At 57.2% G+C, this 15236-nt stretch overlaps 1 protein-coding gene and 1 long non-coding RNA gene across 2 annotated transcripts in view; both read left to right on the forward strand.

Annotated features, from left to right (window-relative positions):
• The first annotated feature begins 2522 nt into the window (after positions 1-2522).
• LOC118605415 lies at positions 2523-4249 on the forward strand. Its single transcript, XR_004952129.1, has 3 exons — positions 2523-2877; positions 2996-3123; positions 4209-4249. It is a non-coding gene; the product is annotated as an uncharacterized LOC118605415 (long non-coding RNA).
• Positions 4250-11158: 6909 nt separating this feature from the next.
• The window catches only part of FOXK1 (forkhead box K1), a 53428-nt gene continuing 49350 nt past the window's right edge, over positions 11159-15236 (forward strand). Inside the window, exon 1 of the mRNA XM_016166095.2 lies at positions 11159-11723. Coding sequence (XP_016021581.2) covers positions 11170-11723 — 554 coding nt within the window. The 5' untranslated portion in view covers positions 11159-11169. The remainder of the gene's footprint in view (positions 11724-15236) is intronic.

Below are 15236 nucleotides of genomic sequence, written 5' to 3' on the forward strand. Positions count from 1 at the left end.
GCCCGGCGGCGTCGGAGCCACGTTGAGCTGGGTTTCCTGTCTGTCCGTCATAGTCGGAGCCTTCCCGCTGAGCCCATGCTCAGCTCCGGACATCCTGTGGCTCACAGCCCTCCTCCTGGACAAATAACCTACAACAGCGGTTCTCGGACTTCAGCAGGCACCAGAATCTCCCGCCCCCCAGAGTTGGAGTCAGGCGGGCCAGGCCGGAGCCCCAGCGCCGGCAGCTCCAGCCAGTGTCCAGGTAATGCTGATACCACCAACCCGGGGGACCACACTAGAGATCTACGCCCCCCGGGACACATGTACAGGAGGACGTGACCTCAGAGCAGCAGCTAAAAACGTCCATCAGCCGTCGAATGGGCGAGGCGCGGCACGGTCAGGCATGGCAGTGAACACGGTCAGGGGCTCTGTAAAGCATGGCAGTGAACATACGACGGCCGCCTGCAAAATGTGGACGCCTGCCTCTCCCCGACAGTTTGCAAAACCCAGACACCGTGGACCACATACAGTACAATTCCGATCATAGTAAGTGTTAAACCAGGTCAAATCAAACCATCCCGTCCAGGTCGCACACATAGGTGATGGAACTCTAAGGAAAGGCCGAGAAGACCACACAGAAGTTGGGGGAGGGCGAGAGACGGAGCAGGGCAGGCGTGCTCAGCTACGAGGGCCTGGCCTCCGGGCTCCAAAACCATGCTGGGCGTCTGCTTCGTGGGAGTCTGCTTCGTGCGGTGGGCGGGGACCCGCCCGCCACCTGTCCTCAGCCCGCTGGCCCCCTCTTAGGACCTGCCAGTAGGTGGCGCTAGACAAAGCCCGCAAGGCAGGGAGAGGAGGGGGCCGTGGCAGGTGACCCCTTCTGGGTCTCACCCCTCACCCTGTTCATGCTGTAAGCGGCAACGTGTCCTAACCCCGCCCGTCAGCAGCAGCAGCGGCGTCTTGTCTGCTGTGATTCTGACCCAGAAACCACCCCTGCGACCCCTCAGAATCCGCTCGCCAGCCAGCCCCCTCCTCACAGACGGAGCGCCGGCTCCTCCGATTCCCAGCGCTACAACGCTGCCCGCTCTTCACCTAGCCCTAGGGATGGTGTGCCCTCCACTTAGCTGCTCCCTGTCACCGCTCTCTGTCACCCTTCAGGTACCTGGTTAACCGTGCTTCATGCCAAGTACTTTCTGTGACGTCGGTGGCTCTCGTCCTCCAGCTTATTTCGAGGTTACTACTCGTGTGGAGCCCACGCCCCACGCAGCCCGAGGGGACAGCAAAGGGGAAACGGCACATCCGCCCCTTTAAGGTGACCGAGTGTCCCCGTTTGTCGGGGACGCGGCACGTTCATCGCCGAAGCTGAGAAGGTCCAGGCAGATGTCCGAAGCCCCGTGGCCTCTGCTTAAACGCATTAACCAGAGTCATGTCACGTGGCCGGCCACCCTGGGCTTCAAGGGAGCCTGAGAAATGTCGTTTTCTAGAGAGGTCATTTGGGGGCTTAATCCCATTCCAGGCAAAATCGGAGTCCTGTTATTAAGGAGAAACGGCAGAGCGAACGTCGGGGAGGCTGCTGGTGATTCCGCCCCTTCGCCCCCAGACCGTAACCGCCAGCTGTCCCTCGGCATCGCCTGAGAGCACTCGGCTGCCAGCAGAGCGGCGACCAGAAGCCAGGTCTCCCGACGGCGGTCGTCGCCAGCCCACGCTGCCTGTTTGTTTTCCTCTCTCGAATGCAGATTCGCTTCTGGAAGCCCAGGGAGAAGAATCGCCCCATTCGAGGACGGCTAATTAAGCGCTGCAGGTGAGGGGTCGGGCAGTGAGTCCTCCCGCTGCGGCAGGGAGTCGCCGAGTGACGGCCGTGACCCCGGGCTCCGGTTGATTCCCGGGTTTGCAGAGGGCCGTGGCTCTGCCCCCGCGGGGATCGCGGTTCGAATTCTTAGTTTCGAGAGGACTTCGTGCTCTTTCTACCTTGCGTTTAGTCAGTGTTGGTCTCGGGCAATAATTATCATTGTGTCCTAGGTGTATTCTAAATGTCCATTGGTACCTGCGTTCACCACCGTTGGCTTGGTGGGAAAACAGTAGGGCGCGAAACTCACTAAGCCAGTTTGCTGACGCTTCGTCAGCCCGCGGCTTGTCCTGCGTGAACAATGAACATGGGCAGGCGGCCACGCGGTGCCTCCTAGGTTTACCCCTTCTGCTTAACCGAAAGTCTGTGGGACTCTCTCTCAGCTGGTGTTTCCCTTTGAAGAACGAACAGGTTCAGTCGTGGGGGCGGGGGGGGGGGGGGATGGCTGGTGGATCGGCGCCCCGCAACCGAGGGGAGCCGGGGCCGCGCACATCTCCCCACACATCGCCGCTGGGGGCCGCGTAACCACAAGGTCCATGCAGGACCAGAGGCTGCAGCCCGTCTGCTTCCAATTACCCCAGCACTGTGTGCGTTAGGACGACCACACGTCCCAGCACCGGGGAGAGCCGGGCCGGAAGCCAGGGCTTCTCGAATTCCATTTCCTCCTCGGGGTACAGATTTCGCCACAGACCTGGGAAGCTGCGTCTGCTTGTTCCTTTCCTCCCACTGCGAAACGGAGACGGTGCTGACATAGATTCAGAGATGCATGGGAAACGAGCAGTTCCTGCCCGTGGCACATAATTAATTCACCGAAGTACAACTTCGTTTTTGTCCCCTCGTCTTGATTTAATTCTGTCGTCTTCCCTGTTCAGAGCTCTGATGGTTTCTAGTTAACCTCCTACACTTGGGCCTACTTTTTAAACTTGAGTTTGGTTTATAATTTTAGGTCGAACCATCTGAAGTTAAGGACTATTCGTGAATGGCTGTAGGCTGATTCAGCCTAAGACTTGCTTGCCTGCCAGGCCCTGCCCCAAGCCCTCTACACTCGCTACACAGTAAGTGCTCAATAAACGTAAACACACATAAATTATGGCACAGCCAATTGCGAAGGGGAAGCGGGGGATGGGGCAGTGGAGAGCTGCTTCTGACTGAGTCTGGTTAATTTTTTACCAGCAGCTTCCGTGAGTTTGGACAAGACACTTAAAAGTCTGAATACATGTCTTCCCAGCAATCTCAACTGCCAGGATCATAGTAGTCTCTCAAACCACCTTCAAAGAAACTTTGAAAATCATAAAGGCAAGGTATTGATTATTATTATAAACCATGAAGACATGCTCCTTAAAAAGGGTGCAGCGAGAGAGCCCCCGATATGTAAACTTGCATTCTGTATTTATTTCCAGAAGTAGCCGGGCCTCATGTGCCCTTATTGTAGGGAACTTTGGAGTACAGAACTGAAAGCATGTGTGGTCAATGAGGGGGTCATATCAGGGCCTCCAAGAAGCAGGGGAGAGAGGGCGGAGCTCCGGAGGGGTGGCTCAGGTGGTCGCCGGCTGCATGTTCTCTTTCTCATGCCCAGAATCTTACAACACGTGGACTTTTGCGTCTGGCTTTCATGAAGCACAAGGTTTGGGGGTTCATCCATGTGCTGCATCTATCAGTAATTCATCCCTATTAATGTCACTGGCACTTGAGTGTATGAAAATACCACAATTAAAAAAAATCAGTCTACTAGTTGATAGACTTATGGATTATTTCTAGTTTTGAGTTTTCTGAATAATTCTCCTGTGAACATTCACAGACTCATCCTTGACACGAGTTTTTATTTTTCTTGAGTAGACTGTTAGCAAAGATAGATTAGTAAATTCTTAGGCATCACTGAGCGTAAGTTTAAGTTTGTGAGAAATTACTAGACCACTTTCCCAAGTGAGGCTTGACTGTAAATGGGCATGAAGAAACTTTGGGGGGGATGAAAATATTCTGAAATATTCTAAAACTGGACTGTGGTGACGGCTGGACAACTGTAGAAACCTACTAAGATTGATCAAACTGTTACACTCACGTCATGTGAACCATACAGTATATAAATTTTACCTCGATGGAGTTATTAAATATCTAAACATTAGCCAGCAATTGGAAACCATGAAGACATTTTTAGAATTCTCCTACAGGTGATAATATTATGTGTTTTTTTTAATAGCTCTTATCTTTTAGAGGTACACAGTGAATTATAGGAAATGATATAATGCCTGAAACTTGCTTCAAAAGGATATGGGAGGATTTGGGTGGTTTACGGACGAAACAAGATCGAGCCTAAAATTGATCATTGTTGAAGCTGGGTGATGGGTGCATGGAGCTTTCTTTCACTATTCTGTCTTCTTTTGTATAGGTTTTCAGTGTTTCTACACTTAAAAGTTAAAAAAAAAAAAATGAACTTCACCGAGTCTTAAAAAAAGCTGAGTTGGCTGAGCCCTCCGCTGGTCCCTGACGAAATCTCGTTGGAATGAGGTAGTGGACAGCTATTGTTTCTGCCTGCTCAGCGCCCCTCCCCCTCCTGCTGACAGTGAGCAGATCGGCTTTGAGCAGCAGCCAGGGCTCTGCCGCTGTCTCCTGGGGCTGCCCGGTGGGCCATGGCGCCCGCCCACCCTCGGCCCAGGCCACCCTCTCGCCCTCTCCCGGGGCTTCCAGTCTCCTGCAGCGCGATGGAAGAAGGGGAGACGCTTGGGCGGGTTAATCCCGGCAGGGCATCCTGAGAAGCCGGCCTCGGGAAGGAGGCGGGGGGGGGGTGGGTTTGCTGCTAAATCTGACAACCACTCCGACTGAGCCCTTTTTGAAGCCTGGATCTCAGTAGTCTTCGGTTCTGTGAACTTCTCAACATCGTGCCAATAAATTCGCTCTTTGTTTAAGTTGGCCAGAGGTGGTTCCCGCAGTGGAAAAGCAAAGCGCCCCGTGGCGGAGACAGCCCAGCTCAGCGAACAGGCCGTGAGGCCGCAGGCCCTGGCCCCCTCCCCCTGGCCTCCCTCCCAGCTCCGGCCAAGGTCCACGCAGAAAACCGAGGACGTTAAAACGCACACAAGGTGACCTGACAACTAGAAGGCAGGAATGTAGATGACACAGAGACACCGATCGGACAGCCCCGAGTCCGCGCTCTGCCGCAGCGCAAGGTCAGAGCGTCGTCATCACGGCAAATAAGTCTCCATCGGTCTCTAGGGGCGCCCGCCGAGGGACCCCTAACGCGGGCCACACATGCAAGGCGTGGATGTGGTTTTAAACTTTCTCGTCGCTGCAGTAAAGCGGTAAAAAGAAATAGCCGAAATTGATTTTAGTAATACATTTTATGTAACCCAATAGATGCGAAACGTTATCATTTCAAACTGTGGCCAATACAAAAACGACTGATGAGATTTCGCTCTTTTTTTTTTTTTTAACCGAGTCTTTGAAATCCAGGTACGGTGTGTTTTACACTCACAGCTCACCTCGAATTGGACCGGCCACAGTAGCTACACGAGGCCACTGGCTACCACGTGGGAAGTGCGGGACACTAACCTGCCCCCCGCATTTCCACGTGCATTCTTGGAATGGCCATCATTCTGCCCACTGCATCCTAGGATCCTACCCGAGGCTCCGGCCAAGGGCACGCCCTTGGTGGCTCACGGGTCACGGGTGGGTTTCGTCTGCACGGGGGAACCCCACGCCATAGTGACCCCACTGACTGGGCCCTCAAAGGCCCGGCCCCAAGCCCGGCCCCTGATTTAAGGACAGGAAACCTGGTGTGACCCGTTCACCGGGGTCAAAGGTGACTTAGGGGGCCCGCCGGCCTTCTCTCCAGAGAAGCTGGCACTGGAGCTCTTAGAGAATTGAGCAATGTTGGTGTAAGTAGATGCACAAAAGCCTCCGCACAGACGCAGGAATAGAGCCGAATCGTCACTTACAATTACGCCCAGTCCCCAGTCCTGCGTGAAAGGCACTTAGAAGTCCTCACTCCCGTCTACACAGCAGGAAAAAGCCAAACGAGCTGTCCCCTGAGGCCCTTCAGAGGAGTCAGGGCACAGCACACAGGGCAAGGTGCTGCCCCAGGTTGGGAAGATGGACGGTCGGTCACAGAGCAGGAGCCCAGGGACGGGAAATGCCAGTGGCACCAGTGCAGACGGGCAGGTGTCCACTGCACTGGGCGACCTGCTGGAGGCTCCCCGAGGACCAGGCTGAGGGCTGAAAACCCCCGGTCGCCCGGCCTGGCGCCCCACACTGTCGTGAGTTTTACCACCAGAAGCCCTGCCAGGTTTTCACAGTAGAATTCAGGAAAAGTCCCCTCGAGCTTTCATCAGGGGACGAGCGGGGGACAAGAATGGCCATCCTGCGATCTGTCCAGAGTGTTCCTGTTTGCAAGGCCTGCCCCGCTGATCAGCTTTTGGGGGGCTTCTGTGGAGCTGGCCCTCGGGCTAAGCGTCTTGCTTTCCTTATTTCCAAGTCTAACGAAATGCTCGGCACTCCTGGGGGTCACCCGAGGGAGCTCCTCAGTGTCCACCACCCGTCGGCGTCCTCTCTCTGAGCCCCCATCACCTATAAGCCCGTTTTACAGCAGAGGAAACTGAGCCCCTGAGAGGCAAAAAACTTGTCCAAGGCCACACAGCCAGCTGGTTGACCGTGGAGGTGGCCGGGCCCCTCCTACTGTACCTCATCCTACCCTGACAGGTCCTCCAGGCTCAGGGAACCTTCCAGAAGTCGCGGCCCCAGCCGCATCTCGCCACGATGACCCAGCTGAGTCATTCCCACATTCCCGACCCACACCGCGTTTTGAAGCCAGTTGTCACACGGCCCGTCTCTGTCTCTCTAAGTGCCGACACCAGTGTGTCTGTCCAGAGAAATCGTCACCATGCTCTGGTTCACACGAGCTTCCCGCGGTGTCGGAAGCGGACATAGCCTTTCCTGACCCGGTGTTTAAGCGGTACGTGTGAGCCCGAAATGACAACGTTCATCCCTCTCAAGTGTGTCAAGCCTCGAATGCGAGACAGTGTGCAGGATTATTCTGTGCGCCTCTCTCTCTCTCTCTCTCTCTCTCATTAAAAAAACGCAGTCCTCCTCAGTAATGGCCACAGACCCCGTCACTGTGGGACTGTGAACCCCTAAGGATGCAGTGAGCAGGCAGGAAGCAGTATTGGGGACACAGGAAGGACCTGAGAAGGACGTAGCAGCAGCAGGAAGTGACACTCAGCAGACAGGAAAAGGAAGGGGACGATGAGAAGACAGAGAGGGGCCTGGGCTCCCCAGTCACTCACCAAATATTTATGACGCTCCACACCGTTGAAGGTCCTTGTGAGCATGGACGCCCATGCGTGGGTGGGCACCCGTGTGGCCGCCGCGTGGTCAGGCAGCTTCCAGGCATGGCGGCTCTCCCTGCTCAGCCCCCGCCGCCTGCCTTCACGCTCCGCCAGGATGAGGGCTGAGGGGCCGCCGTGAGGGTCCCGCTGTGGGCCGTGGCTCCTCTCTGCTGCCTGCACCAGGACCAGGAGTCCGGGCGAGGACCCTCGGGCTCAAGGCTCGGTTGACATGGGGTGACCCCGTCCGTGCTTTTCTGCGGGTCCTGCTGCCTGGCGTGACCGCCTGACTTGGGAAGATAAAGAGCGGAGAGGGCAGCGGCCACCCAGCCATGCACCCTCAGGGCGGCGCGGGCCAGCAGAACCTCCACAATGATGCGATGTCCTCACCGCTCTGATCCGTGTGTCGTCGACAGGCACGTGGGCCTCCAGACCCAGCCCCTGAAATGCGGGTCCTGACACCGAGGGACACACGACTCATCTCATTTCACTGTAAATGTAAATAGCCGGATGCTTCCGAGTTGGACAGCACGGCTCTTCATCCTTGCTTTGAGTCTATAAACACAATCTCTCTAGAGATTAAAAAAAAAAAAGCTTCTAAGGTCGAGTCGCACAGTGAGATTCACTCTTCAGTAAAGAGTTCTGCTACTTTTGACAAACACATGGAGCCCTGAAATCACCGCCATCCTCGGCCCCTCTAAAAGAATCCCCCACGTGTCGCTTTGTGGTCAACCTGTCCCCAGACCGCCGGCCTCTGGCAGCGACCCGTCTGCTTCTGTCTCTATAGTTTTGCTTGTCCCAGCGCGCCCCGCGAATGAGCGCACTCAGGACCCACCCGTCCGCGTCGCCCCGTGGCGGAGTCCCTCGCCCGCTCGGGGGCGCGCTGTTCCCCAGCCGAGGTCCATTTCTCTGCCCGGTCGTTTCCGGTTTTGGGCGCTTCTGAACACACCCACGATTAATACTCGTGTACAGGTTTCTGGGTTGACACGGTTTCCACTTCACGCGGGAAAACACCTACTCATAGGTGTTCGCGGGTCACATGGCAAGTTAGTCGATCTTCATAGGAAACCACCAACCTTTCCCAGAGTGGCAGTGCCACCTGGCACCCCGCTAGCAATGGAGGAGCCCTGCGGCTGGCCCTCGTTCTCAGAAACAGTAGGTTTGTCATTTTCGTAAGCGATTCTAGCAGACATCCCGCCTCCGGTTTAATTCACTTCCTAACCGGTACCGGCGTTGGGCAGCTGTTCACTTGCAAACTCGAGCGCTGCTTTGTCATGCTCGTGTCTTCTTCACTGAAAGCTCTGTCCGCGTTTTGGCTTTCTTTTTTTTTTTTTAATGGATCATTGCTCTGAGGATTTCACTGCCTCATTTTCACACAGCCTTAAACGTCACCTCCTAACACCCTGTGCTTTTCTCGTCAATGGTTTCGTGCCTCAGAGTTAAATTTGTTTCTGCAGCCAGCTCCTGCCCGGGCAGGAGCTGAGTGCTGGGGTCCAAAGGTTGGGTAGGTTCTCCCTGGCCGGCTTTTGATTTTTGCTTTTTTTTTGAACGAATGCTTTGTGAAACAGATTTAGCACGCCCTCTGGACTTGGGGAGAGTGACAGGAATTCCGGACCTCCTGTTTCCATTCTTGGGTGGCTGTCTACTGCCCTCTCTGTTGGAGCTGTCGGTAAACGGTCAAACGGGCACCAGGACTCGGCGAGGTCGCCGAGAGTCAGCCCCGTGAGCCGCGTCATTGTCATCAAGCAGGTTCTTGCTCCTCGAGAGGAAAGGCTTCCGGGCTTCTCGCGTGTGTAACAAGCCTTCACATTTAATATCGACTTAGGCCCGAGGGGCCTGGAAGCACACAGGTACCTCTTTGTCATCCGACAGGACTGTCATGGAAAGTGAGACGTCACCTCAAATGAGCCAGAAAAAAAGAACCTCGGAGGTTGTGTATAAATCACTCTCTCTTTATTTAAAAAAAAAAAAAAAATTGTGGTGAAACGCAGATAACGTAAAATACACTGTTTTAGCTGCTTTAAGCGCACAGCCCAGGAGTGTTAAGCACATTAGCATTTGTGCAACCGTCACCGCCATCTCCAAAACGCTTTCATCTTGCAAAATTGAAACTCTGTCCCCATTAAACACTACCTCCCCATCCAGTCCCCTCCCCCAGCCCCAGGTACCCGCCCTTCTCCTTTCTGTCTTGAGGGGTTCGACTACCCCCATAAGTGGGATCGTATACTGTTTGTCTTTTGGAGACCAGTTGATTTCAGTGAGCATAATGTCCTCCAGGTCCATCCATGTTGGAGCACGTGTCAGAATCGCCTTTCTTTTTAAGGCCGAATGATAGATACCCGGCAGTATGGATGGGCCACAGTTTGTTTATCTAGTCATCTGTCAGTGGACACCTTCCACCCTTTTTGGCTACTGTGAATAGTGCTGCTATAAACACTATTTAAAAATATCTATTTAAGACCCTGCTTTCAGTTCTTTGGGGTTTATGTCTGGAAGTGGGATTGTTGGGTCACATGGTCGTTCTAGGTCTAATTTTTCGAGGAACCGCCATTCCGTTTTCCACAGCGGCTGCACAATTTGGCGTTCCCCCCTCCCCCGGGTATGCAAGTTCCCCCCCCCCCGGTATGCAAATTTCTTCGTCGGAGGTAAATGTTGCCTGAATCCCCCAACTGCTCTCCATGTCCCTCTGTCCGCCTCCCTTGCCTGGTCTGCCAGCCGGTGACCGGCCTCCCGCAGTCCCTCTGACCCCTTTCAGGTCCAGGCTCCACAGGACACCCATGATTCAGTTTCAAATATGTGGATCTGCATCTAAAACCCCACGCTGGCTTCCGTCGCTTTCGGGACCAGACCCAAACCCTCGCATGACGCTGCATGGCCCCTGTCCTCTTTAGCCTAACCTGGTGCCACTGAGCGGTCACCCTCTCTCCCACCCACGCCCGCCATGCTCCCGTCCTTAGCTTGTGCCCTTCCTCGGCTGGAATGCACCCCACCCCCACCCGAAGGGCTCCCCTAAGGGCCCCGACTCCTCCTTGGACTTCGGTTCAAGCGTCGTTTTTTAGGGAAGAGATCTCTGACCCCGTGTGTACTCCCCTCCCACTCCCTCAAGTAGGTTGCTGGTCACGGCTTCTCACAAAAGTGTGTTGCTCACCTCCCAACACATCTGTTTGCACTACCTGTATCGATCTTGGCCCCAGGCTGGAAAGTGGGTAAGCAGACAGGCTTCCCATGCCCAGAGGCCCCATCTCCCCACACTCGCTGCAGGGCGAAGCGCCGCCTCACGGGACTTGTGGCAATCCTAATTTTATATTTATTGGTCCCTGCGCTTGATTCGTGTATGCGTCAGGGCTGCGAGCTCCGCCAGGGAGGGTCTCATGCTCCACAATTCTTTGCTGCCACCTTTGCTAGGGAGACCTGGCTGAATTAGAATGCATGACCAGGACACAGGTACTAAAGGGGTCCAAGCAATGCCCGAATAGGCCAGTCGCGTGTTCTCCGGGCATGTGCACCGTCTGCGGACTGTGAGGGTCCCGGGGCATTTGACGGAGCTATTTGTCGAGTGAATGGATGACTCTCAAAAGGTGCACATGGCATTGGGGACGGCAAGCACCTTTAGGCCAACTGCAGTTCCAGTAGGAAACCCCTTAATCGGGGAGCTTAGGTCCCAGCGCACTTTGGGGTTGGCGCATGGAGCGGCTCCGGAGACTGCTGAGGTCATTCGTTCCTTCTTCCAAAGACGCAGGATCAAAACTTTCCGGTTAGACATTTTGGGGGCTCCCGTCCCCGGCTCCCCTAGGGCGGAGGAGAGGGCGAAGGCCGAGCCGCGGGGCGCCCGAGGCCGGCCAGGTGCAGACGGCGCCGCGCGAGCCGGGGCGAGCGGGCGGGGCGCGCGGCCCGGGGGCCCCGCCGCGACGCGCTGCGCCGCGCTCCGCTCCGCTCCGCGGCGCGCGATCCGGGCCGGGATCCCGCGCGCGCCCGGCCGCGCCGCGCCCCGCCCCCGCCCGCGCCGCCGCGGAGGCCGCTCGGAGCTGCGCGAACATGGCCGAAGTCGGCGAGGACAGCGGGGCCCGCGCCCTGCTGGCGCTGCGCTCGGCGCCCTGCAGCCCCGCGCTGTGCGCCGCCGCGCCGCCCGCCGCCGCGCCGCCCGCGCCGCCCGCGCCCGCGCCGCCGCCCGCGCCCGCCGCCGGGCCCGCCGCGCCGTCGCCGCCGCCGCCCGCCCAGCCCCCGCCGCCGCCGCCGCCGCCGGGCGCGCTCGCGTGTGTGCGCGGGCGGCGCGGGGGGCGCTGCTCGTGCCCTTGTCTCCGCCTCCGGCGCGCCGCGTCCGTGCGCCGCAGCCCCGCGCCCGCGCTGGCGCGCCTGGAGGGCCGCGAGTTCGAGTTCCTCATGCGGCAGCCCAGCGTCACCATCGGCCGCAACTCGTCGCAGGGCTCGGTGGACCTGAACATGGGCCTGTCGAGCTTCATCTCGAGGCGCCACCTGCAGCTCACCTTCCAGGAGCCGCACTTCTACCTGCGCTGCCTCGGCAAGAACGGCGTGTTCGTGGACGGGGCCTTCCAGCGGCGCGGCGCGCCCGCCCTGCAGCTGCCCAGACAGTGAGTGCGCGGCGCCCCCCCCCCCGGACCCCGACCCAGGCCCCGACCCGGACCCCGCCGGGCCCGCGCCCCGACCCGGACCCCGGCCCGGACCCCGCCGGGCCCGCGCTCCGGCCCAGACCCCGATCCGGACCCCGGCCCGGACCCCGACCGGGACCCCGCCGGGCCCGCGCCCCGACCCGGACCCCGACCCGGACCCCGCCGGGCCCGCGCCCCGACCCGCACTCCGGCTCCCGGGCGTGCGCGGGCCCCCCCTGCAGGCTCCGGCCCCGCGCGGGAGGGGGCGGGCAGGGGCACAGGGCAGAGGGGGCCCTCTCGGCGCACGTGAGGACGCAGGGCCGCGCGGCCGCCGGCGTGGGCAGGGGCACCCCGCCCCCGGGGGCCCGGGCAGGAAGGGGAGCTGCAGGGCGCCGGGCCCGGGGCACCCGGGCCGCACGCACTGGCCCCGCGCTTCAGCGACATCCTCGCATCCCTTCCGCTCCCTTCACTTTCCCCTCTTCCGGTTCCCACGTACGCCCTTCTCCCCAGGAGATCCTGGCTTCTCAAGATCGGGAGAAAGCCGCTTTAGTTACTCATTTCCTCTCCGGGCGCTTTCTTTTCCTACGCAGGAATGGCTTTTAACTGCTCACTAGTGTTTATGTCCCTGCCACGCTTCGTGTCCCATCTCCGTGTCCCATCTCCGTGACCCATCTCCGTGACCGCCTGACGACACTCTCTCTCTCGTCAGCACCCTGAGTCCAGGGAATTTTCGCGGGGGTGATTCCCAGGGCCCAGAGCTTGTTTCTGTAAACTTCTCCCTTTCCCGGGCCCTGGTGCGTTTGGTTGTAAACATTGTGCTGAATAACCTTCCCGTGCGACATCCGCAGTGACTCCGTCCTGCTTAGGGAGTGGGAGACGGAGTGTGCGTTCATCTCCCAGACACGCAAGGCATGTGTTTGGGAAGATCTGGGCTTGGTGAATATCAAAGCTGTTCCGCTCCTTGGTTGTTATTACTCTGTGCTATCTCATGCTCTCTTCCTTCTGGGCCTTTAAACGCATTTCAGGGCCGGCCACTCCTCTTGTGAGAAAGCACAGGTAAACAGCCTCCCCTCCCTGCCCCGTGGCTCTCAGAGGCCTGTTTCTGCCGAGCACTGCCTGTGACTCAGGCTCTGTAAGCGCCTGCCTTGAGCAGTCCTGTTCTCGGTCCCCTGCCCAGCTGCTGGGTAGGTGTGCACCTGACCAGCGCCTGGCTGACTGAATCTGAAAGCGCTGGTATTTTCTCTAACTCAAGAAATCTCCGCCCAGGGAGCCCTCAGATTATCTGCCGAGTAGGCCAGGCCCAGCCTGTCGTCTGGGAAACGGTGTTGGTGTTCACAGGCCTCGCATGGGGGGGCACTGGCATGTAGCTGGCAACCTGAGCTCTAGCGCCCTCTGACCGGGCGCTCGGCCCCACTGTGCCCGCCTGCCCGCAGTTGTGCCCCTGAGCGGTGTCCGTGTAGGCAGAGATGTCCAGTTTACAGGAGCAGAACCAGAGCGCAGAAGGAGGGACATGCACTGGACTGTCCCTGCTGAAAATCGTCACAGCCTGCAGACAAGTCTGTTTAGCAGTCTGAGCCTTTTGTATACGTTGTTTATTCCTTTTGCTTTTAGAAAATTTAAACCTGAGTACTTGCATATGCAGAATGGGTTGTAAATTTCTTTTTAGAGTTAGGCCAAGAGTCTTTGGCCTAGCAAGTTGAAAGTAATCAAGAATTTTAATGAATTCAGAGCAAGGAAGTTGAATGTGTACATTTTTGTCACTGTGAAGCGGGAAATTCATCACTGACGTTCAGAGTGATAGTGAATACTGACTGTTTCAGGCTTTGGTACAGCGTTGTCATATTCGATGGTGTTAATTCCTTTACCATGAGTTTAAAATTCCGATTGCATTAGAAGTTCGTCGACCGCTTGGGTTCAGTGGGCCGCAGTGGCGCGAGACCTGCCTGGGCCTTTCTCTGCGCTGTGTGCCGTGTGGCGCACACCTGTTCCGGACACACCGTGGCCCAGCGTCGGCGACCACCGAGCCAAGGCCGAGCTTGTTCTCGCTCGTCTCTGCTCATCTCTCTCCCTGCCCCCCCCCCAAGTCGTTTGCAAGCAAATCGCAAATGGCATATTTCTCTGTCTGTAAATACTTCAAAAAGAGATAAGGATTCTTTTTTTGAAACCTAACCACAATATCATTATCGCACCTAAACAATTAATGACAATGTCTCACTATCGTCAGACGGCCCCTCGGTGTCTGGATTTCTGTCTCGGGAATTCCTTCCGTTCTCACAGCGCGTTCATCTGAATCAGGAGCCGGAGCAGGCACGGCCGTCAATTGCTTGGCGTGTCCCTCGCACCTCTTTCAATCCGTGTGCCCCATGCCGCTCGCTTTTTTTTTTCCTCGAAGGACCAATGTCGTTTGTCCCGCACAGTGTCCCACGGTCTGCTGTCGCAGATGGGGCCGCGCAGTGTCCGTTTAGCGTGGCCTCCCCCGCTGTTCCTGAAAGCTGCAGGTTTGGTCAGACTCAGGTTCGATGGGGTTTCGGGGGTGGTTTTTGGTTTTTGCCAGAACAGCCTGCCTCAGAGGTGGCGGTGCCTGCGTCTGCCAGGAAGCAGGCTCCCTTAGCGGCTTTCCAGTCATCGCTAGGTCTGTAAACACACTGTCGCAGTTCATTGTGGCTCATACTTTGCAGTGCTGACATGCTCTGCCCTCTGAAAGACATATTGTGAACGGCAGATGTTAACAGGTCAAGGCTTCTATGCACGTACTGGGATAAAAACCACTAAAGCATTTTACTGCATGAGTAAGTGTTTCAGGCCCTATGAAAACACAACATAGTTTCTCATTGCTGTGCAACTGGCCACTTGAAGAATATCGAATTAGTTACTAACCATCACACAAGCGATTATCAGATTGACATTATTTTGAAATTAATTGGCAGATGGCCTGGACTTGTGAGGACAGCAGGTGCCAGCCGGGTGCGCACAACCCAGCATCCCGGGAGACAGCGTCCTCCTTCCCTGGCCCCTCTGCCTCCCCTCGGTCCTTACGTGACCTGATGCCACGGTCACGGGTGGTTGATTTGGGCATTCGCACTTGGGACGAGAGAGGGCGTCAGAATAGTCTGTGTCTAGTGGCCGGAACTGTAAGTCGGGAAACGGCGGCTGTGCCGGCCATTGCCCCGTGGACGGAAGAGCCGCGGCTGGCGGGGAGGCCCGTCTGTCCGGATGTGTGCGGAGCTGGGCCACGTGAAACCAGGGGGAGATGGCCCCTGGAGTGGCGAGGAGAAGGTCGGGCCGGAAGAGCTTCTGAGGAAGAAACGGTCCCACACGGCGGTCGTTTGGGCACAGGCGACTCTGACTCTGGAGCAGAGCAGAGCAGGGCTGGAGCCGGGGGTGGTGGGGAGCGGTCAGCATGACTGTATTTTAAAAATTGGTCTGTGAGAGGGATGTGGTTTACTTATGTGTAGAATTTATAATAAATTTATCAAAGCCTCTGTCATCGGTGAA

The sequence above is a fragment of the Rousettus aegyptiacus genome, unplaced genomic scaffold, assembly GCF_014176215.1.
Source record: "Rousettus aegyptiacus isolate mRouAeg1 unplaced genomic scaffold, mRouAeg1.p scaffold_m13_p_7, whole genome shotgun sequence".
Lineage (NCBI taxonomy): Eukaryota > Metazoa > Chordata > Mammalia > Chiroptera > Pteropodidae > Rousettus > Rousettus aegyptiacus.